General features: G+C 51.4%; 1 protein-coding gene across 3 annotated transcripts; it reads right to left on the bottom strand.

Annotated features, from left to right (window-relative positions):
• Window positions 1-5,920: 5,920 nt before the first annotated feature.
• On the bottom strand, window positions 5,921-19,488 carry ISLR2 (immunoglobulin superfamily containing leucine rich repeat 2). Of its 3 annotated transcripts, none has more exons than XM_079126625.1 (3): window positions 11,948-19,488; window positions 10,697-10,810; window positions 5,921-9,376 (listed from the first exon to the last, which is right to left on the bottom strand). In XM_079126625.1, the coding sequence occupies exons 1-3, from the start codon at window positions 12,033-12,035 to the stop codon at window positions 7,134-7,136; spliced, it is 2,445 nt and encodes an 814-aa protein (XP_078982751.1). In that variant the 5' UTR covers window positions 12,036-19,488; the 3' UTR covers window positions 5,921-7,133. The 3 variants fall into 3 exon arrangements, with proteins under 3 accessions (XP_078982751.1, XP_078982752.1, XP_078982753.1); XM_079126626.1 differs by lacking the exon at window positions 11,948-19,488 and adding an exon at window positions 11,504-11,623; XM_079126627.1 differs by lacking the exon at window positions 11,948-19,488 and adding an exon at window positions 11,383-11,402.
• Window positions 19,489-19,865: the final 377 nt, after the last annotated feature.

The following is a 19,865-nucleotide window of genomic DNA, read 5'->3' as shown; positions in this document are numbered from 1 at the left end:
AGCAAGAAGAAAACACACATAAAACTGACAGTTTAAAAGCATGTGTTTAAATTATTCATGAGCCCAAGAACAAATCTTGTGGAATGACAATGCAAACCATCACCTATCAAAACTTGGGGGAATCTGTTAAAGCAGGACTTAAGGGAACATTAACCACTATAAATGCATATATTAAAAGAAGACAGATTTAAAATTCATGAATTAAGAACTGAACTCAAAAGGTAAACATGGAGAGATACATTGGTCTGGGTCAGGCAGTCTCTGCTTTGCATCCCTGCAATGGCAACCAGGCAGAAAACTATTAAATGAGTGCAGTGGGATCCAGGGCAGCCTCAGGAGAGTCCATGCTCCAGGGTGGTGTATGAAAGCAGCAAAGGACCTCTGAGCCGACCCACTGGGCGCCAGATAGGGCCTGCAGACCTCATAGACTCCGCCTCCACCTTCAGGCAGGCCCTGGACCACGGATTAGCTCCCCACAGTGTCCTAGTGGAGTAAGGACTCCTCTTGACTTAGCATCTTGCTCTAAGAACACCCCACAGGAATAGCAACTTAGTTCTGTGTTTGGTCCCCACCTGGCCTGCTCCAGGTGATATCCCTCTCACAATATCCCAGGACCACAGTAACTCAAGATGAAGGGGAAGAGTCCCAGACTTCTGGATGGTGGGGTTAATAGCCTTCGTGTGTATTGGGGAGACTGAACTGAATCAGGTGGAAGCTCCCTGAGTTGGGATTACATTAATGACACCACTACATATTTCCATGTGAATATACTCGTGTGCATAAGTGCATGCCAACAATGGTCTGAAAAGACATATACTTCTTTAGTAAGAGTGGTTACCACTAGGCAGAGCTCTGGAATTGCAGAAGGTGGTCAAGGGGAGTTTGTTTATCAAAATTTTATTTTGATTAAACCCAGGGTACTTTACCATTGAGCCACATCTACAATCTACAATCAGCTAAGGCTGACCTCAAGCCTGAGCTTCCTGAGTTGCTGGGATTACAGGTGTGTGCCACCACACCCTGCTCAGTTTATCAGTTTATTATTTTAAGATAAGAATGCATTCATATGCTACTCATGCAATGTAATAAAAACTATTTTTGAAAGAGATCCAAAGAAAAGTAAATTGTTAACCATGATTTTCACTAGACAGGGGAATTATAAGTAATAAACTACTTTTACAAGTACTTTTCTATTTGCTATAACAGCACCAGCAATAGAACTTTCTCTGATGATGGAATGTTCTGTATCCCTGCTGTATAGTACATAGAGCCACTGGCCCCACGTGGCTGTTGAGCACTTGAAATGTGGTTGGTGAGATTGAGACACTATATTTTTAATTGTTGAAGCACATGTTACTTTTATAATTGGGGGTGCTATAAGAGAGACAGCAAGAGAAATCCTTTTTCTAGACAAGTTCCATAATTAGCAGCAAATTTAATAATATTTAAATATCCTCCACAGAATCTTGATTTATAAAGGTATCAAGAAGAGAGTTGGACTGATGGCTAAGAGTTCTGACAATGGATTCAGAGAACTAGACAAATCTCAACCCAGCAAGTCACAAAGCTGTGTGGCCTTCAGCAAGTACTAACCATCTCTGCTCTTTTATTTCTTTGCTTGCAAATTGCAAAAATAATATTATCACCTCACAGGATTATCATAATGATTAATAAAATGATGCTTGCAAAGTCCATAATACGTGCCTAGAATATGGTGAGAGTTAATAAATGTTGGTTACATTGGTATTATGGTATTAAAATTAGGTGATGACCTTGAGAATACTTAGTCAGTTTAGATGTTTAATAAACCACTCCTATTAAAAAGCATTCGATAATTAATTCCCCATTCCTATTCCTTCCCTATTCCAACACTGATCAATTCTTATGAAGTTCTTCTCTAATGTCTGTGATCATGGCAGTTTTTCTTTCAAATGGTTGGATGCCTCGAATGGCTTTTAGACTCAATTTAAGGACCAGTTTGCTTGAGTGTTGCTAAGAGAAAACGCATCTAATATGCCAAAACCAAATTAACTCCTAATACACAAGGGGGTATACTTAAGCAGTAGGCAGTTGATAAAAATATAAACACTTATTCTTCTTGTTCCATGTGGACTTAAATTTCATTATTAAACTTACATCCGCATGTCCAAACAAAGCACACACAATTAGCACAATTTTAGAAATCCTATCATCTTCAAATTACTTATTCAACCAAGAGATGATACAAAGTCTTGGCAAATAATTTAATCCAACAATTTAGTTTTTTTTTTTTTTTACCCAGCCTGGGAACTTTTAATCATTTTTTTTTTAAATCCATATCAAGTCTCCTTAGGAACATTGATCATATTTGGCTACTCCCCTCTACCCCTGGTACTGGGGATTGAATCCAGGGTCTTTTGCATGCTAGGCAAGCCACTGAGCTACATTCTCAGCCCAACACTGGTTATATTTTAAACTAAAAGCTAACATTGCAAGACATTTTGTAATTCAATCTCTTCCAGTTACAGCAGATCTTTCTTTTTCAATATAATGCTATTCCCTGTTGAGCCCTAAGGAAAAATTCGTCATTGAACATATAGGTGTAGGTGGGTGTGTTTCAAATGCAATCAATTGATTGACACATTACAACTGAAATGGCTCTGCTTGTTTCATCCCGGTTTTTCTAGCAGAATTTCTCATCAATAGCTGTATGTTGCAGATGTTTAGGATAAAGGTATTTGTTAGGTCACACTTGGCAATTTATGGCTTCCACATAGAGCCTTTTAATGTCTTGGTACCTGGAGTTGGCTTTCCACCAGGTGTGTACCTGAAAGGACAGTTTCCCTCCATCAGTGCCCATACAGTCATGGTCCTTTCTCTGCAGGTGACACCTCTTTTGTGCAGATAGCAGGCTGTGTTCTAGGGTTAACAAATCCAGAAAGGAACAATCTTAGCAAGATTCCTGCATCACCCTGAAAGCCAGGAAAGAAAACTGATATTCACATCATCACAGAGAGCAACAGTCCAAACATTTATTGCTATGCCTGATATTTGGAGATGTAAGCTTTAATTGTGGATGTTACTGGGCTGTCATGGGTGGGGAGAGGACTGCATTCCAGACAAGATCCGGAAGCAGAGGATCTACACCAGCTGCTTTTTCTCAGAGGAGCCCTCCTCTCCTTTGTTCCTTTATATTAATGGACCTTCTCTGATGATCTTCTAGATGGTTCTCATTCCAGCTGATCTTCAGGAAGACTGTGGGGGAGGGGCAGCTCTTCTTTCAAATTACTTGGGCAGACAGGTTTCTGATCAGATTCAAGGCCACATCCGGGGCATGTGGTTTCTATAGCTCAAAGAATTACTGATCCTAATAAACTTCTCTGAATTCCGAGGCTACTGCTGTCATATTGCATTTTCTGACCATTTCCAGGTTCCCCAATACACATTTAGACACACACACACACACACACACACACACACACACACACACACACGGTTATACTCTTTTACCCATTAGATTTCATTATCATGTGGCATCCAAATAAGTTCTCTAAACACACTGTGGGAAGCTAAGCCAGCACAGCACCTGAAGCATACAGTAGACACTCAAAGAAGGTGCATTGAAAGAAAAATTGTGGGGCCTTGGAGTTAGAGGCGGAGGTGGGGATTACATCTCTAAAATTCTGCAGTTTCTCACAGGGCACATGCCAGTGGCAGTCAGGCCTGAGGGGTGGCAGCAGGAACAAACATTTTTGAAACTATTCAACATGTGGTTCCTTGAAGGGAGAGAATAAAAAGTGAGTTCCCCACCTCTGGTTAAGTACAAGCCAAGGTTGCCCAACCACCTGACATGGAGACTGTAAAAAAGAAATAAATTTCAAAGGGATAGTTGAATTAGAACAACTGAAAAGAGAAAAGAGGGGAAAGATGGAAAGGAAAAGAAAAAATAAAATTTAAAAGGAAATAGGAAGGAAAGTCAGAGTCTAGGGACCATTCTGTGCACATGCCAAACATTTGGTCAGAAGCTGGAGAGTTCCTGAGAAGGTTGGCATTACATCCTGGCCCCTGGACTCCAACCCTACCCATTCCTGTCCTGTGAACAGAGTCTTTGGGCCTGCCCTCTCCCAAGGAGCTCAAGGCCTAGCTGAGTAGGGCTTGTTGTCTGTTAGGAAGCTTGTTGCCAGACAGAGAAGAGGCTGAACCCTTAGCACCTCTACACCTTCCCCAGTGGGCACCCAGGATCCTTGGGAGGCTCGAGAGGGCCCCAATCCTGAGGATAGGGAGAGACAGGAAGGAATCCTTCTCCACACAGGAGATCCATGACCAGAGGATTTGGTTAGACTCAAACCACCAAGCACTTTCTGGCCCAGTCAGGCCTGTACCCAGCAGCAATCCTATGGGTGGATCCCTGAACCAGTCCTAGGAATTGACTGGCAGGTAGAACAAAGCAGTTCCTTTCTAAAAGGTAATATTCCAATGGGTGGGCTGCAATGGTAGGACTTGGTCTGGAACCTGGGCAGGGTTGAGGTTGTGGCCCTTAGAAAGAATTTTTCCTTCTGAAACAGCTTTGCTGGTCTAGGAAGGGGACCTGGGTCAGACCTCAATCAGGGCCTGTCTGACCTGGGTCCCTTTAGTGCCTGACTAACAGAATTAGGAAGACCTGAAACTCACAAAGAGGGCATGGATGAAGAGATCTGAAGCAGGAAGAGGGAGGAAAAGGATGGAATCTTTACTTATTCCCCTCATTTCTTTTCCTTTCTTCTTCCACCTTCCTTCCTGGCTACTTCCTATCCCTTGAGGGGATTCGGCTGAAATATGTAGGCAGCACACCCCCAGAGTTTTAGGCTGCTGAGGAGCACAGCATCCACTCCACCCCGCCCCCCCCCCCGTTTGTTCTATTTAGTTATACATTACAGCAGAATACATTTTGATTCGTTGTACACAAATGGGAGTACAACTTTTCATTTCTCTGGCTGTACACCATGTAAAGTCACACCATTCCTGTAATCATACACGTACATAGGGATAATGATGTTTGTCTCATTTCACCATCTTCCTCCCCCCACCCCTCCCCTCCTCTCATTTCCCTCTACACAAGGGTCCTCCATTCTTCCCTTACCAGTGCCCCCCCCGCCCAGAATCCACTCTTGATCTTCCATCTCTCTGGCTTGCCATTTCTAAGACTATTAAGTCAGTGTACTTTCAAGTCTGATTTCATGTGTGTAACCCTCCCCTTGCATCCCATCCATGCATTATTCACTCCCCATTTGCAACTACAACACACACACACACTTGGAGACAGGTTAAAGTGCCAGTTTGTTCTGTGGAATCAACCTGCCTGGTTTCCCCTTCGCCGTTTGACATCATTTGCCTGCTCTGATATTTGTGCTATTTCTCTTGTGCAAGCCACAGCAGTCTTGACCCTGAACACACTGGCCCCTTCTTCCCTGCGAGCCCTTCCCATTCATGTCTACCCACTTCCCATTCCAAGTGGTTTCACCCCTCCACCCAAGAGTTGGAGGCATCAAGAGTAGGGCCAGATGCAAACACCTGGCAAGATCACAAGACGTTCAGACAAACACGAAATCGCACAAAAGACCCCAACGCGAGGCTCCCAGGGATTCCTTCTTTTCGTGGTTGCCTCCATCATCCCGCAGGCCTCCTCCGTCACCCTCCTCTCAACCCTCGACAAAAAGTCTCCAAGCCCAGTTCAAATCGATTGTTTTATTGACTGTTTACATACAGACAAGCTTAGAAAAAGATGCGAGCTTCCGGGGGGCTACTCCGCCCGGGGCCACGCTTGTGCTGCGCTTTGCGGAGAGGGTTGGTCCCTAGGCCTGAAAACCCGACCCCGACACTTTCCTTTAAGAACGAAAAACCGACCCCCGCGCCATGCCCACCCTCTCCCTCCCTCCCTCCCTCCCCGCCCACCTGCCTGCCCGCCCGCCCCGCTACCCTACACGGTCACACTTTACAGGACACAGATTTCTCCTACACACCACGCTCGACTAGGACTACACGCCGGGCAAACACTATTCTCGCGGAAGGAGGGGCTGGGCGGGGCGGGGCGGGGCGGGGCGAGGAGATGCGAGGACCCGGGGGCTTCTCCCGGTCCGGATCCCGCTGCAGTCACGCGCAGGCTTTGTGCGCACCAGGGCGCCAGCCCTCCGGAGAAACTCGGCCCCAGGGAGCCACAGTTGGCTTCCTACGCCCCCGGCGCTTTCCGGCTGGAGTCTGGGCCCGGTGGAGCCGCGGAAGAAGCTGTAGTGCATGCCGCTTTCCGGAAACCGCAACACATGGACAACGAAATTGGCCCCGAACCAAGCTGACCCCTCTGCCGAAAAGGGGCGCGTGGTCCTGCGGCGCTCTAAGTTAGAAGACAGGCGGGAGAAAACGGATTCCCTCCCACACTCCCTGACACACGTACACCCAGTTTTCCCAGAGGTTGGAAGGGAGTGTTAGCACCAGACCCAGAATGTCGCTGTCTTTGAAAACAACGAAAATGTGAAAACCAGAACGTGGAGCTGAAAGGCGCCCCAGGCACCGGGCTTGGCTCCAGCTGGACAGAAGTAGGGTTGGGGTGGAGCGGGGGGACAGAAGGATTTGGTTCTCTGTCGGGCTTTGAGACTAAAACTAGCCGGCTTCTGGGACGGGCAGCCCTGAAAAGGCGGTGCAGGGTCGAGGTGAGACAACGCTCCACTATGGGGTCATCTACTAGAGGTCCGGGGCCAGAAACAGCGATGCCTCCAAATGTTTCCAGTGTCTTCGCGTGTTTCCTCCGGCTCCAGGGCCCACGGGTGGGACGGGCTGCGGGGAGGAATTCGCAGATAATCGTGATAGAAGTGAAGGGATATAGATCTCGCCTCGCTGTCGGCGGGTTGTGTCTTATATGGGGAAATAAGAGTGGGACCTGGGGAGTGGGCAGAGCCTACCGGGATAAAGACGGCCACGAGTGACCAGGGACTAGTGAATTCGGCCCAATTCCTACTAGAAGTTCCTAGTAGTCCAGGTTGGGGAGGAACCAGGGTGCGAAGTAAGTGAAGTCTGAAGGCGGTGGGGCGGAGGGGATAAATGATAAAATCTGCCAGTCCTAGGTTTCTGCTCCCGGGCACCCAAAGCGGGGGCGGAATGGGCTGGCCAGGCGGGCTGGGGGCTCAGCCCGCCGTCTGCCTGTAGTTGCCGTTAATCTCCTGGGCGATATTGACTGCCTCCGCGCCCAGCGGCAGCCGGTCGCTGTACTCGGAGCCCGCCTCGAACTCCTCTTGGTTAGCCTTAGACTGGGACTCCACCAGTGAGCATGCCGCCAGGCTCTCTTCCCTTTGCAGGTCCCCACTTGGGTCTCCCTGCTCCGCGTCTTCATCAAGGCCCTCCCCTGGCGCCTCCTCAGGCTCCTCGCCCCCGGCCTCGCCTCCTGCTGGATAGCTTTTCTCGGACTCAAGGTAGGAGGCCCGCGGGTCGAAGTCGGCAGCGATGCGCTTCTCCATCGGGTCTGGGACCTGAGGCCTCAGGATTAGACGGTAGGGCTTGCCGGGGTGTTTGGCCAGCAGATGGCAGCAGGCGGCGCCCAGCAGGGGCACGGTGGCCAGCACCAGGAGGAATACACTCACCGCCACGATGACCAGTAGCGAGGGTAGCTCCTTTTTGGTGGCGAATACCACTTGCACGTGGCAGGCCTCGCCTGCCAGTGCCAGACACACTGAGTAGTTGGTGCCTGGCCTCAGGCCACGGAACCAGTAAGCATTAACGCCTTCCTCCACGCGGGACCACTGCACTGCCGCGCCGCCCCCCGCTGGACACAAATAGAGTAGGCGCAGGGGCCGCCGCCCAGGCCGCCCGCTTCCGGTAGCTCCGCCGGGCCCAGGACCCCAGCGCGCCGCCAGCGGCGTCAGCTGCACCCTCGCTTCACGCTCCGACACATCCAGCGCGATGACGCCCAGCTCGAAGACGTGCGATTTGAGTTCTGAGCTTTGGTTGAACGCATGATTAGACACGTACCGAGAGGGATCCCCGTGGCCGCAGTGCTGCTCTTCGCCTGGGTCCACAGGAATCTGGTCTTCTGCTTCCTCTCCTTCACCTATCTCCTCCAGCTGTGCCTCTGTCTCACTAAGGACGCTGACCCGAGCCAGGCCTTGGCCTTTGGTTTTGCCCTCAGGCTTTGAGGGCAGGACGCTGTTGCCCCGGCCTTTGGTTGTGGACTTGCGCTCAGAAGTCGGGCCTTGCCCATCGGGCTCTCCCCCGACGCCAGGAGCGTGCTTAGGGGGCCCTGCTGCAGCTACAGCCACGCGTACTGATGTCGAATTGACACCCAGCTCATTGTGTGCACGGCATGTGTAGACGCCTGCCTCCTTGGCGCTCAAGACAGGCACCAACAGGGAACCGTTTGCGAGGGCCAGGAAGCGCGGGGTGGCTGGGGGCGCAGGCCAAGCGGGTGCCGGAGATGAGGTTGGGGCTTCGGTCTGCGTGGGCACGTCCCCATCTTCTTCCCCTTGCCCTTCCTCTCCCACGTCCCCGTTGTCCTCCCTGCTCAGGACAGGCGGCTCTAAGAGGACTGTGCCACCGGGGATCTGAAGTTGCCATTGCAGGCGGGGCGTGGGGTGGCCTTCAGCCACGCAGTGTAACAGGAACACTGTGCCGGGGCGCAGCGGAGTGCCGGGCGCCTCAGACAGAGACTCTGCACTCAAACGCACGGTAGGTGGTGCACAGGGCAGGGCGGGCAGACGGTGCACCGGCACCCCCTGCAGCGCCGGAGGCGTGGCACAGGCAATGGAGTCGGGCTCTGGCAAGGAGACCCGAGTGCTCGCGGCCCAGGCCTGCAGCCACACAAGGCCGCAGCCACAGTGAAAGGGATTGTGATACAGTTGCAAGTGTGACAGAGCGCTTAGTGCGTCGAAGGTGCCAGGCTCCAGTGTACGCAGCCGGTTGTTGTTTATTCGCAAGGAGCGCAGGTCGGGCAGTGCTCCGAGTGCTTCCCGGGGCAGAGAGCCCAGGCGATTGTGGTTCATTTTGAGCAGTTGCAGCGCGCTCAGGTTACGCAGGTCGCTCCAAGGGAAGCTGGATATGAGGTTGTGGCTCAGGTCGAGGTTCTTGAGCTGGCTTAGCACAGCCAGTGCCCCCTGCTCCACAGTGCGCACCTCATTGTGCGCCAGCCACAGCGACGTGACTTGCGTGACATTGGCAAAGGCCCCGCGCCTTAACACAGTGATCTTGTTGGCCGAGAGACTCAGCGTGGTCACATTGGCTGGCAGTCCTTCAGGCACCTCACGCAGCTCTTTGTAGGCACAGTCAGCAAACTGGTGAGCGTACTTGTCTACACAGGCACACGGCTCTGGGCACGCTCCAGCTACTCCTATCAGTGCCCAGGCCAACCAGAGGGCTCGAAGCGGTGCCATCACGGTTCCTGCAAATGGAAGGCAGGCAAAAAGGGAGAAAATGACTTATCAAACTCCAGCTTCTCTCCCCTAACAAGCTGTGTCTCCGCAAACCCATCTAGCACAGACTCCACAGCTCCACGACCTCCTCTACATCCAGGAACTTCTCTTGGGCATAAGCAGAGCTCACCCTCTGGACCGGACCCTGACTTCCTGTTCCTGAGGGCATGGACCATGCTCTTGTCTTCCCTACCCTCATCCTGGAACTAGCCCTCCATAGGCTCTGCTGCTTGCCATCTGCAGTGAGCTCTGCACTGACCCCTCTGTGTGTTTTTAAGTCTTCATTTAACCCGTGAAATGAATACACAGAAAGGATATTTTTGCCCATGACTGGCTGTCCTTTCAGGAACCCTTTGTCCCACACACAGCATTGTCACACACGCCCATACAGGCACACAACAATACAAACAGAAGTTCAGGTATCATCATCCGGCCACCACAATGCATTTTATAGACACAAACACATAGACACCTGGACACCTACACGATGTACCCCAGAGACCTCATTGTTCTGTCAACTGAACCCAGCATTTGTACAGTATTTTCACTACCATGCAAAGTGCTTTTCTGTTTGTCTTGAGAACTGACAGACACAAGGACACTCGTCCTTATACAAACTGACCCACAGGGACCCAGGCCCATACTTTCATGTGCATTCACACCTCCTCTGAAACCTGAGCAGGCAATACCCCAGAACTTGCTGCAGGCTGACTTGAGGCATGGGATCTGGGGAAGTCCCTGATGGCATGTATACCCTTCTCCATCCTAGGAGATGTCAGCCTCCCCTGGGCTATAGCATCCCCATCCCCAGCCAGGGTGGTTGGTCCACCTTAAGTCTGGGAAGGGAAACCCTCCACCATGTCTGAACCAGATGCATAGTGGGAACAGTCACCAAAGCTTCCCCCTTGGGTCTTACAGACCCCAGGTGCTTCCAGGGAGAGAGGAGTCCCCTGTCCACAGGTCAAGGAAGCAGCCTCTCCTAGCAAATGAAGCTGGAGGTTTAAAATTCTGTGCCTTTCTCTTCATTGCCCTAAGATGCCCCTGGGACCCCCAGAAAAGCTCATCTCCAGTCTCACAAACACATTTACATAGGCTGCCCCCTCCTTGGGACACCTGTCAGGTTTGGCAGAGCCCCTCCCACACTGTCTTTGGAATCCGGCATCTTAGTGCTCCTACGGGGGAGCCCCTCCCTTCCCAACCCTCCCAGAAGGTGATGCTAGGGTTCAGTACTCTAGGCTGGATCCACCCCCACCTGTGTTAAGGTTGCGGGGGCGGTCCCCACTGCTTACCCGCTGCTGGCTGACTCCCAGTATGCAGCCTTCGGACTGCAAACCCTTCTCCAGACTCGGTATGGCAGAGCTGGGGTGACTGCCCAAGGGAGCTTCCCGCATCTGTTGCTGCAGCTTATGGACAAAACGAGAGAGGAGCAGAGAAAGGGACAGGTAAGTTTGAGGATTCCCCTGCCCCTGAAGTCCCACTTCAGTTTTTCCTTTCGTGTCTGTTGGCCCCACTTCTCTCTGGCTGCAGGTTGGAGAGAGTACTCGCGCGCGCCCCGGACTCGGCGGGAACGCGCATAGCCTCTCCCACCTTCTGCATCCTCTGCATTTGTTAAAGCCATAAAGACCCTCCCCGAGGCAGAGATACGTCGGTCACAAAGGGCACCGTATGCCCGCCGCCCTAAGCTTGGCCCTTCCCAGCCCTCCGCACCCCTTCCCCCTATTCCCCTACATTTACTGCGCCGTTGACATTGTCCCTGCCCCTCGTCTCACTGCCCCCAAAACACACATTCTCTCTCCCTCCCCCCCACTCTCTCCACACAATGGACCTTCACGTTAGAATTGTCCATCATCATGTAATAATCGCGTCAACGTGTTGAGCTGTCGCTATGTTCACACATATTTTCGCAAGCACACCTTCACCCCGGACACTCACGGTTCTTCCTATTTCGCACATGCACACATTCACGCGCACTCACCCTTGCGCGCCCGTCCCGCCAGCGCCCGTGAGCTTTGCTGATAATTGAATGCGAGTCGTTTTTACGCCCCGCAACACGTGAGACAAACCATCTTTGAGGAATTTGGGGGAAGGAAACGCACCCGACTGTAGTGGGGGCGTGTCTTTGCCTTTAAACACTTTTTGCAAATGCAGGCAGTGGCGCAGAAAGACCTCCAGCGGGACCGACAGAGCTGCGCTCAGCCTGGCTGGCGCGGACCCTTCTCTCCCGCACCCCCCTGTAAGCCGCCTCCTCCCCGAAGCCACGTTCAACACGATGCATAATTGATAGTGTTAGCAGAGCGCCTCACCCTCCCTGCCGTTTTTGCCTGGATCTGGGCAGATTCAAGCCCTAGTCTCCCCCGCCCCCTGCCAGTTTACCCCGCCAGACGAGAACGCGCAGCGGTGCAGGGAGCATGGGGAAGAGACACCCACCTCCCCAACCCTCTGCCGCCACTATCCTATTAAGCCAGAACTCTTTACGTCTGGTCTTTTGTAGCAAAACCAGCGCTTGTAGCCCACCGCCCAGCGTGCTAGCCTGTGCTCACCGCCGGGTGGGGTGGGGCGCGCAGGTATCAGCCTGCTTTCTCTCTGGAGGCTTGCTTGAGTGCACCCAAGTGCCTTGCTCACAGGCATTGCCAGCTCCAGACAAATGTGGCACCGGGGTTGTAGCGGTCTGTGGCAGCAACAGGAATGGTTACAAAACGTCTGCTCCTCTTGAGCACTGGGGGCTGGGGACTTAAGACCCGAACGTCCCTCCACCCCCGGTATCTTCACAGTTTTTCAAGCAAACATACAGTCAACCCCCGCTCTCCACACGCTATGCCCCAAAGCCGTCTCACACCCTCACACAACAGCTGGCCTCAGCAGACTCGCGGACTCGCTGTTCCCTACTCTATCTCTGGCGAAACCCCGACATTTCTTTTAGCGACAAGGAGGCGGAGGCGCAGGGATGTCGAGGCATTTGGCTAAAATTCGTTTCCATCCCGTGTTGCCTACAGCAGCCTAGGAGACCGAGCTGCTGGTCCCAACCCGAAAAGGGGGTACAGGCCCCGGGAGACATGCAGAGTCCCAGTCCCCAGTCCTTTCTGTTGACACTGAGCTCTTTGGGCGCATTTGGTTCCCCAGCCTTCACCCAGGGTAGCGGTCTGTCTTTATGGGTCGATGGCGCGTGTTTGGGGCCTCCGCGAAGATCAATACCCCGATTTGAGTTAAGCATTTTAATGAGCTGGGGAGGAGGTTGGGGAGAGAGACAGGCAAAGAGTGCTGCATCTAAAGAGACCACCCGGCCTGGGTTCTGAGGCTTCTTTGTAAATTAAATATGAACAGACTGGTGCACGCACACTCCGAGTCCCCTCCCTCTCTCCTACTCCTGTGGTCGCCAGAGGCGGCCCAGCGAGCTAGAGCCACAGTACATGTCGCTCAATCAAGTTCGGAACCCAGAACTTCATGACACCTGGCCAGACCGGGGGTCCCCACAGGCGACCCAGGAGGAAGAGGAGGTCGCCCTTCGAGGGAAGGCATCTTGGAGAAAGGCTGAGGGTGAGACCACTGTGACCCGTCCCCACCCGGGACCCTGCAATGGGTCAGCCAGGAATGGGTCCCTAAAGCAGGAGTAAGTCCCTGAGGTCTGGGCCGGACTGAGCCCGAAAGTGACACGTGGCACGGCCGGCGGGTCTGGCAGATTTCTTTGTCTGCAGCGCAAGGTGGGCGTCCTGATTGCGTTGCCGGCGTCTTGGGAACCTTGGGGGAACGTTCCTGGGAGCATCATCCAGAGAAGAGGGATCCGAGGGGACTGGGGCCCAGCAGCGGGACTAAGGGTCTGGTGCTAGATGGCCGGTCCTGGGGAATTTTTGGGACAGAGGGAAGGGGGCAAGGAGTGGAGGTAGAGAGGGAGGCACTGGGGTGGAGGTTCATGGCTAGTACACTGCCCACCACCACACCAGCTTTCACCTCTATTCTGGTTCTTTTTGCTTTCGGTGGAGAAGCAAGCGGGCCAAGGGACAACTTAGACGGAGCTAGACATAGGAAGATCGACTATAGGGAGTAGGTGGGAACTCCACAGCTCGCTACCCAAAGGTCCCTGGATCGCTGGGACCAACCCCTTCAGGGTCCCGGAAACCTCGGGGCCCGTGGGCTTGGAAGGATCCCCGTTTCCTTGCTCTCTTGCCAGGGAGGCAGAAGTCGGGGCGTTCTGTGGGGAGACGGCACTTCGTGTGCAGCAGCTACCCGCGGCAAGGGTGCTAATTCCCGCAGCCTGGGCGGCTTCCGCCAACTCTCCAGCAAGAGCTTTTGTTCCCGGATCCTTTCTGGGCAGAAGACACCCCTTACCCCTGCCTTTTATCTGGAGAGCCCAGTGCCTGTTCCGGCAGGGCTGGAACCCGAGTCGCCCTTGGTTAGAGTCCACTTGGGCCTGGGATGGGAGCCACAGCTCCGGGTTCAACCTCTGAGTTCAGCTAGAAGATCACGCGCATCTCGCTCTGCGCCGCTCTGCGCGCAGAAGCAGATCTAATGCTTGTAATGTTAATAACTATACAGTTACTGAAAGGCCAGGGAACCGAGAGCGAAGACACCACCCTCGCCGCCTCCTACGTCTTTGATCATTAAAGAAACAGGCACCTAATCAGGTGCGTGGAAGCAGGAACCGGGAGAAAGGAGGAATACAAAGTTCCAAGGCGAGGAAGCAGAGGGCTTCAGCTTCAGTGTCTGTCAAATCCGAGCTTGAGCTTTTTACCAGAATGGAGTCCTGACTCCAGACAGATTCAGGGGCGGAAACTTGGAGCCCAGGGCCCCCTTCTGCGGATTGACCTCCAATTTTAACCTGGAGGACAGGGGAGTGTCGGAAGGGTGTTGGGCTGAAATCCACAGGATCCCAGGACTTGCTCCAGGGGGCGGTGCTCCCCGGGCCCAGTCCTGGTCCTCGCGCGCCCCCTGCTGGACACCTTCTGAAGGGTACAGAGGTGGGGCAATGGCGGGCCGGGAAGTCGGGGGAATAGGCAACCAGAGCGCTCAACCAAAGCCCAGAGGCTTCCCTCGCTACCCACCCAGGCTACGCACGCCCCAGGAATTTGCAACTTCTACCCTCATTAACACAGGCACTGCAGTTTTGCACCCCATAGTATTTTCAGCGCCCAGGGCACAACAGGCGCCCGCTGAATTCTTCCAAAGCCGCTAGTCCCTGGCACAAGCCAATCAATGAGCTTAATTTTGCTCGCCTTCCCCACTGTCCTCCCTGTGGCGGGAGCACGTTTTCTTCCCGTCCTAACCCTAAGATTCATGACTTTTTGAAGGGCCCATAAAATGTAGGAGAGCTAACCAAAGAAAATCTATTGACCGTAAGAGGGAAAAAGAAAACTGCAAAATCAGAAGCAATTGATGTTTGATTAAACGTTTAAGACAGGTAATGTGCAAAGGATTTGGCGGCAACTGGGTTCAAAATCCTATATGCCCTGCGTTTTAATGTGACACATGGGTGATTTAATGGACTTGCCTGGGGATGCAGGAAGGAATTCTGAGAATAAGAAAGCCAGGGCCCAGATGGACATCAAACATCCTCAGTACAGCAGCCTGCTCTGGAGACCTTCCCCACAGCTGCCCTCCAGCCAGAAGCTCCCTAACACTCACTCATTGCCTCCCACTTTTCAGCTTCTAAAGCTGAAAACACACACGCTCGCGCGCACACACGTCCCCCCAGTCACCCTTCTCCCCAAACTGATTCCCTTTCCTAATTTCCATTAGAAAGATCACTTCTCAGGGAAAATGGCCATTTCTACACCACTGCCACCGCCTCCCACCCTTAGCTTCTTTTCATATACACTCTATGTAGTGGCTAGGACAGGCTAGCATCACATTCATTGTGTACTAGCAGTGCAATCCTGACCAAGTTCCTTAATCTCTCTGTGCCTCAGGAAAATAGGGCATAAATAAGAGTACCTATGTTTGGGGGTTCTTGTGAGGATTAAATGAGTCAAAATATGCAAAGCACTTAGCACATGGCACTTAGTGCTCATTAAAGAAGCTATTATGTTTTTTTTCACCAATAGCTGAATAGAATTAGCCACTGTGATTGCTGTGCAGAGTTGGATACAGGTATGAAGAGATGTGCGGCCACACACAACACCTACATGCTTGTGACCTGCCTCGTCTACAGGGAGAGGACCTTGGCTCTGCCCTAGACACCTCTTGTCATCACCACCCATTTGACACATACCCTATCAGCATAAGCAGCAATCAAAATTATTGCTATTTTTTTTATGAAGGTTTCTAGTCTCACATACATACACACTGATACTGATGCCCATGGCTGTCACCAGCAAGCCTGCTTGGAAAGAGAGACCTACAACTGCAGACTTGGTGGAGGTTTTTAATTAAAACCAAATTCTGTTTAAGTATTTATTGGGCTGTGTGACTTTAATTATTTTCTAGGGAAAAACAAAAACGTCCACATTGGCCGATGGGAAGGCTGTTGATTTCAGAGGAAAGTAGCAACCTGTGGCAGTTTGCTGGAGGCAACTGGGAGGAATTTCCTGAATGGTTCAAATGAAGCTTGACATTATTAATAATCCAGGATCCAGCCTATGACCTTACTCCCAGTGCTTTCATGAAATTAGCTTAACATGCTGGCAAGGCCATTTATTGCCATCAAAATTAACGACAGCTCTTCCAGTGGCAGCTCATGTAATTACGTGAGTCTGTGCTTGTCTCACTGATGCTGGGGAACTCCTTCCTGGAAGAGGTGACATTCCTGCATGTGAGGGGCAACATGGGGAGCTGTTGCACCCCAACTGGGCAGGACTGGCTCACTCAGAGCGGGAGAGCCCCTGAGGTGGCCAGCTCCTCCATGGCTGGTCTTACTAGTAAAGAGGTGGTGGGATGACACAGTGTAGGGGAGGTGGGGATGGCGCATTATACGTCCATCTGCTAATAACAGAGTTTCCACTTCCACGGGTAGAGGCTGGTAAGTGGACCATCTCACAAAGCAGGAGGCTTCTGGACAGGTTGATTCTATGGCTTAATGACAAGAGCAGTCCCAGATTCACTTTCTCTCTCTCACACACTTAACAAGACTCCAACCCAAGGATTGTATCATTGATGTCACAGCAGCAGGAATAACATACTTATTAACAAGCTAGTGGGATGGGGAGACTGGATTTTCTTTTCTGAAACCATAGTCCCTTATTGGGTCCTGTTGACACATATTGGCTTAGGACACCCCATCTTTGAACAAATCACTGGCCGAGGGATCGAAACTGACTGACTTACGGTAATCACTAGTACTGAAATGAATAGCAAGGAGTCTATCTCAAGATTCCCTACAAGAGTTGGGACTATAGCTCAGTTGGTAGAGTGCTTGCCTTGCAAGCACAAGGCCCTGGGTTCAATCCCCAGCACCACCAAAAAAAAAATAAATAATAATAATAATAATAATAAAAATTCCCTACAAGCAAGGCTTCCTTTAAGTAGCAGGATTGGGGGTTGCATGTTCAGAGTAAACAAGATAGTGTGACAAAATGAAATGAGAATGACCATGATTATAATGAACCAGATTATAATATCTGGGTTCTTTTGTGGAGATGAGGCCAGTCTATGTCCACACTCTGTATCCAGGGTCAGGACTCAGGTTGAGATCAGGGTCAGGGCAGCATGTGTGGCCAGGTCCAGGGAACTCTCTTTGCTGGGCATAAAAACCAGGGGATCCTCTGCTTTCACAGAATTCTTGAAAGGATGAAAATCTGTTCTTAGAAATGCCTGTGCTGGGATCTAAAGCTATTTTGGGAGCAGCAGAAGCTTCAGTCGTTAGTTGGAGATTTATGAACAGGATGTTTATGAACTCAGAGACGCTCCCACGTGGCTTCACACCCAGAGCACAGCACCAGCCCTACAACAAGAGAGGCCCTGAATTGTCAGGTGGGAAACAGGGGGAAGGTTACTTTGGTCTTAGGAAGAATGTGGAGGTAGCATAAAGCAGTGCAGGCCACTCTGGGCTTGGCACTGATGGTCTGAAAACTCCCTCTAACTACAGGCCTGCAGTGTGATCTTGAGCCATTTCTCCTTCTCTCTCCTTCTAAGTTTCCATTCTTGCCATGCTAGAGAATGGACCAGATGTGCCCTGAGATCCTTCCAGTGCTGCCCTTTTTGAAGCCTTGGTTCTGGGGGTGCTGTGACTTAGGAGCAGCCAGTTTGCAGGTTGAGTTGCACTTCAAGGGATAGGTTGTCATTGGAGGGGCTTCCTCAAGAAGATGTCCTCTGTGAATCCTGGAACACTGCTTCCTTCCTCCCCATGCTCTTGACAGTGTCTGTTCTCCCTCCCATCACACTGCAGCCTGCCTCATCTCTTGAGGTCATCTCCACACTTGGACCCCAGGAGCTAACCCCCACCCCCACCAACTTGCTGTTTACTGCTTAATGGGCAAAGAGAGTCCTTCTGTTTCTGAGTAGTTCCCTAAGACCCTTCCCTCAGGAGGACTCAGGCGGTGGGGTACCATTCCTAGAGATTAAAATCTGATCCCTGAATAGTTCAGGCACCTGAGGTAATGACTGAGCAAGGAAGACCAAGGTCACCACTCCTCTCTGCTCTGCCATAGTCATTGCTCCATTGTCTATGGGATGGGAGAGGGATCACACGAAATGCATACTTAGAGTTTCCTGCACCCAGCAGATGCCCTGTGGGCAGATCCTGGAGGTCTTCTTTTCCATCCCCCAGCTTCAAAGTTCCTGGAGGACTGCTCCAGGCCTTCTCATCCACTGTCCCCATCAAAATAGCTCAGGGTGGGTGCATGGAGGGATGGAATAAAACTTAATTTCTTCTCAGGTGTCTTTGGTCTCTGACTGTTAATGAGCTTGTTTTTTGTTGTTGTTGTTGTTGTTTTTGGTTTTGGAAATGGCCTCCCAGAAGCAGAACTGAAACAATCTTTTGTGTGAAAGTAGTCAATTAAGGAAATGACCTAGCAGAATCCAGCAAGGTATAATTCTATCTAAGAGGCATGATTCAGTGTACGGGGCTCCAGAGCAGGAGACCAGGGGCTAGCAAGCTGAATTTATTCTTTTATTGACTTCCTGTGAGACCCTGGAAAAATCTCTCTTCCTTCTGGGTCTCAGTTTTCCCTCCTGTGCTGCTGGGCTAACCGTTCCTCCTGCCTGCCTCATCTTGGGCTCAGGTTGATCACATTCTCACTCCTTAGACCAATCCAAACTGAGGAGGGTGGTTCAGTTCAGTGCCTCCCAGGCACAACCTCAAGGCATGGTTTTTGTTTTTGTTTTTGGTACCAGGGATTGAGCCCAGGGTGCTTACCCACTGAGCAACATCCCCAGTCTTTTTTTTTTTTTTTTTTTAACTTTTTATTTTGAGACAGGGTATTCCTGAGTTGCTTAGGCCTTGCTAAATCGCTAAGGCTGGCTTTGAACTTGTGATCCTCCCTGAGTCGCTGGGATTACAGGCATGTACCACCACACCGGCTGGCATGGGCCCCTTTGATGTCCTCTTTGAAGTGTCCCAAATAGTCTTTGCTGGCAAGTCAGTGGAAACAGGCTGGAAGGGCTGTGAACGCCTCCCCTCGCCTCAGCTTCATTTCCCTGCATTCTTATCTCCAGACCCAGCTGGAAACTTGATGTATTTATTTGCTCCTCCCAGGGCCTCCTCTAGCCAACCTGCAAGTCTGCCAGTACTGTGAGAAAGTGACCTTCGTGCAGATGGCCGTCTGGTAACCAGGTGGGGGTGCAGAGGAGGGGGCTGCTATAAATCCCTCTAGCCTGCAACCCAGAGGTGACCCTGTTGGGGCAGAGGATGCAGGAGGCTTGGAGGGGGTGGGGATAGAGGAACCAGGAGAAGTGACTGGGGATAGTCACCTAGATCCTAAATGGACTAGAATCAGAAGAGAGAAGAGTAAGAGAAGGAAGGGAGGGAAAGGCAGGGAGGGAAATGGTGGAGACCAGGGAAAGGAGAAAGGAGCAGAGGGATGAGGGGGGAAAATAGGCAGTGCTCTCTGGAATGTTCGGGAAGTCAGCACAGGCCTTTGGTATGTGTTGGATTCTAGTGGTTTTTATTGTGTTGTCAACTTGTTAAGTACTTTATATATGTTATCCCACTTAATCCTCACAAGTAACTATGTATTATCTCCCCCAATTTGCATATGAGATCTCAGAGGTTAAGTAATTTCTCCAGGATCACACAGCAGAGGTGGTATTTGAACCCACATCCCTCCAAAGTCAAATTCTATATAACATGCACCCTTCAGAGGGTGCCTCCAGGGTACAGACCTCACCCCTCCTCCGCCCTCTTCTGATTTGTTGCAGAATGGTCCAGCCTGGGGTGAGCCCCAACTTTGACTTTCTAGCTGTAGAACTGTAGGGGAGTCAGTCCTCTGCCTTCTGTCTGCGTGATGAAGGCCGATTAAGACAATCAGACAAGCCACTCTAGATTCCACAACGTCTCCTATCACACTTGTCTGACTGGCTTACTTTTTGGAA

Source organism: Sciurus vulgaris (assembly GCF_902686455.1).
Source record: "Sciurus vulgaris genome assembly, chromosome: 2".
Taxonomy (NCBI): Eukaryota; Metazoa; Chordata; class Mammalia; order Rodentia; family Sciuridae; genus Sciurus; species Sciurus vulgaris.
This window is presented reverse-complemented; position numbering and strand designations above follow the sequence as displayed.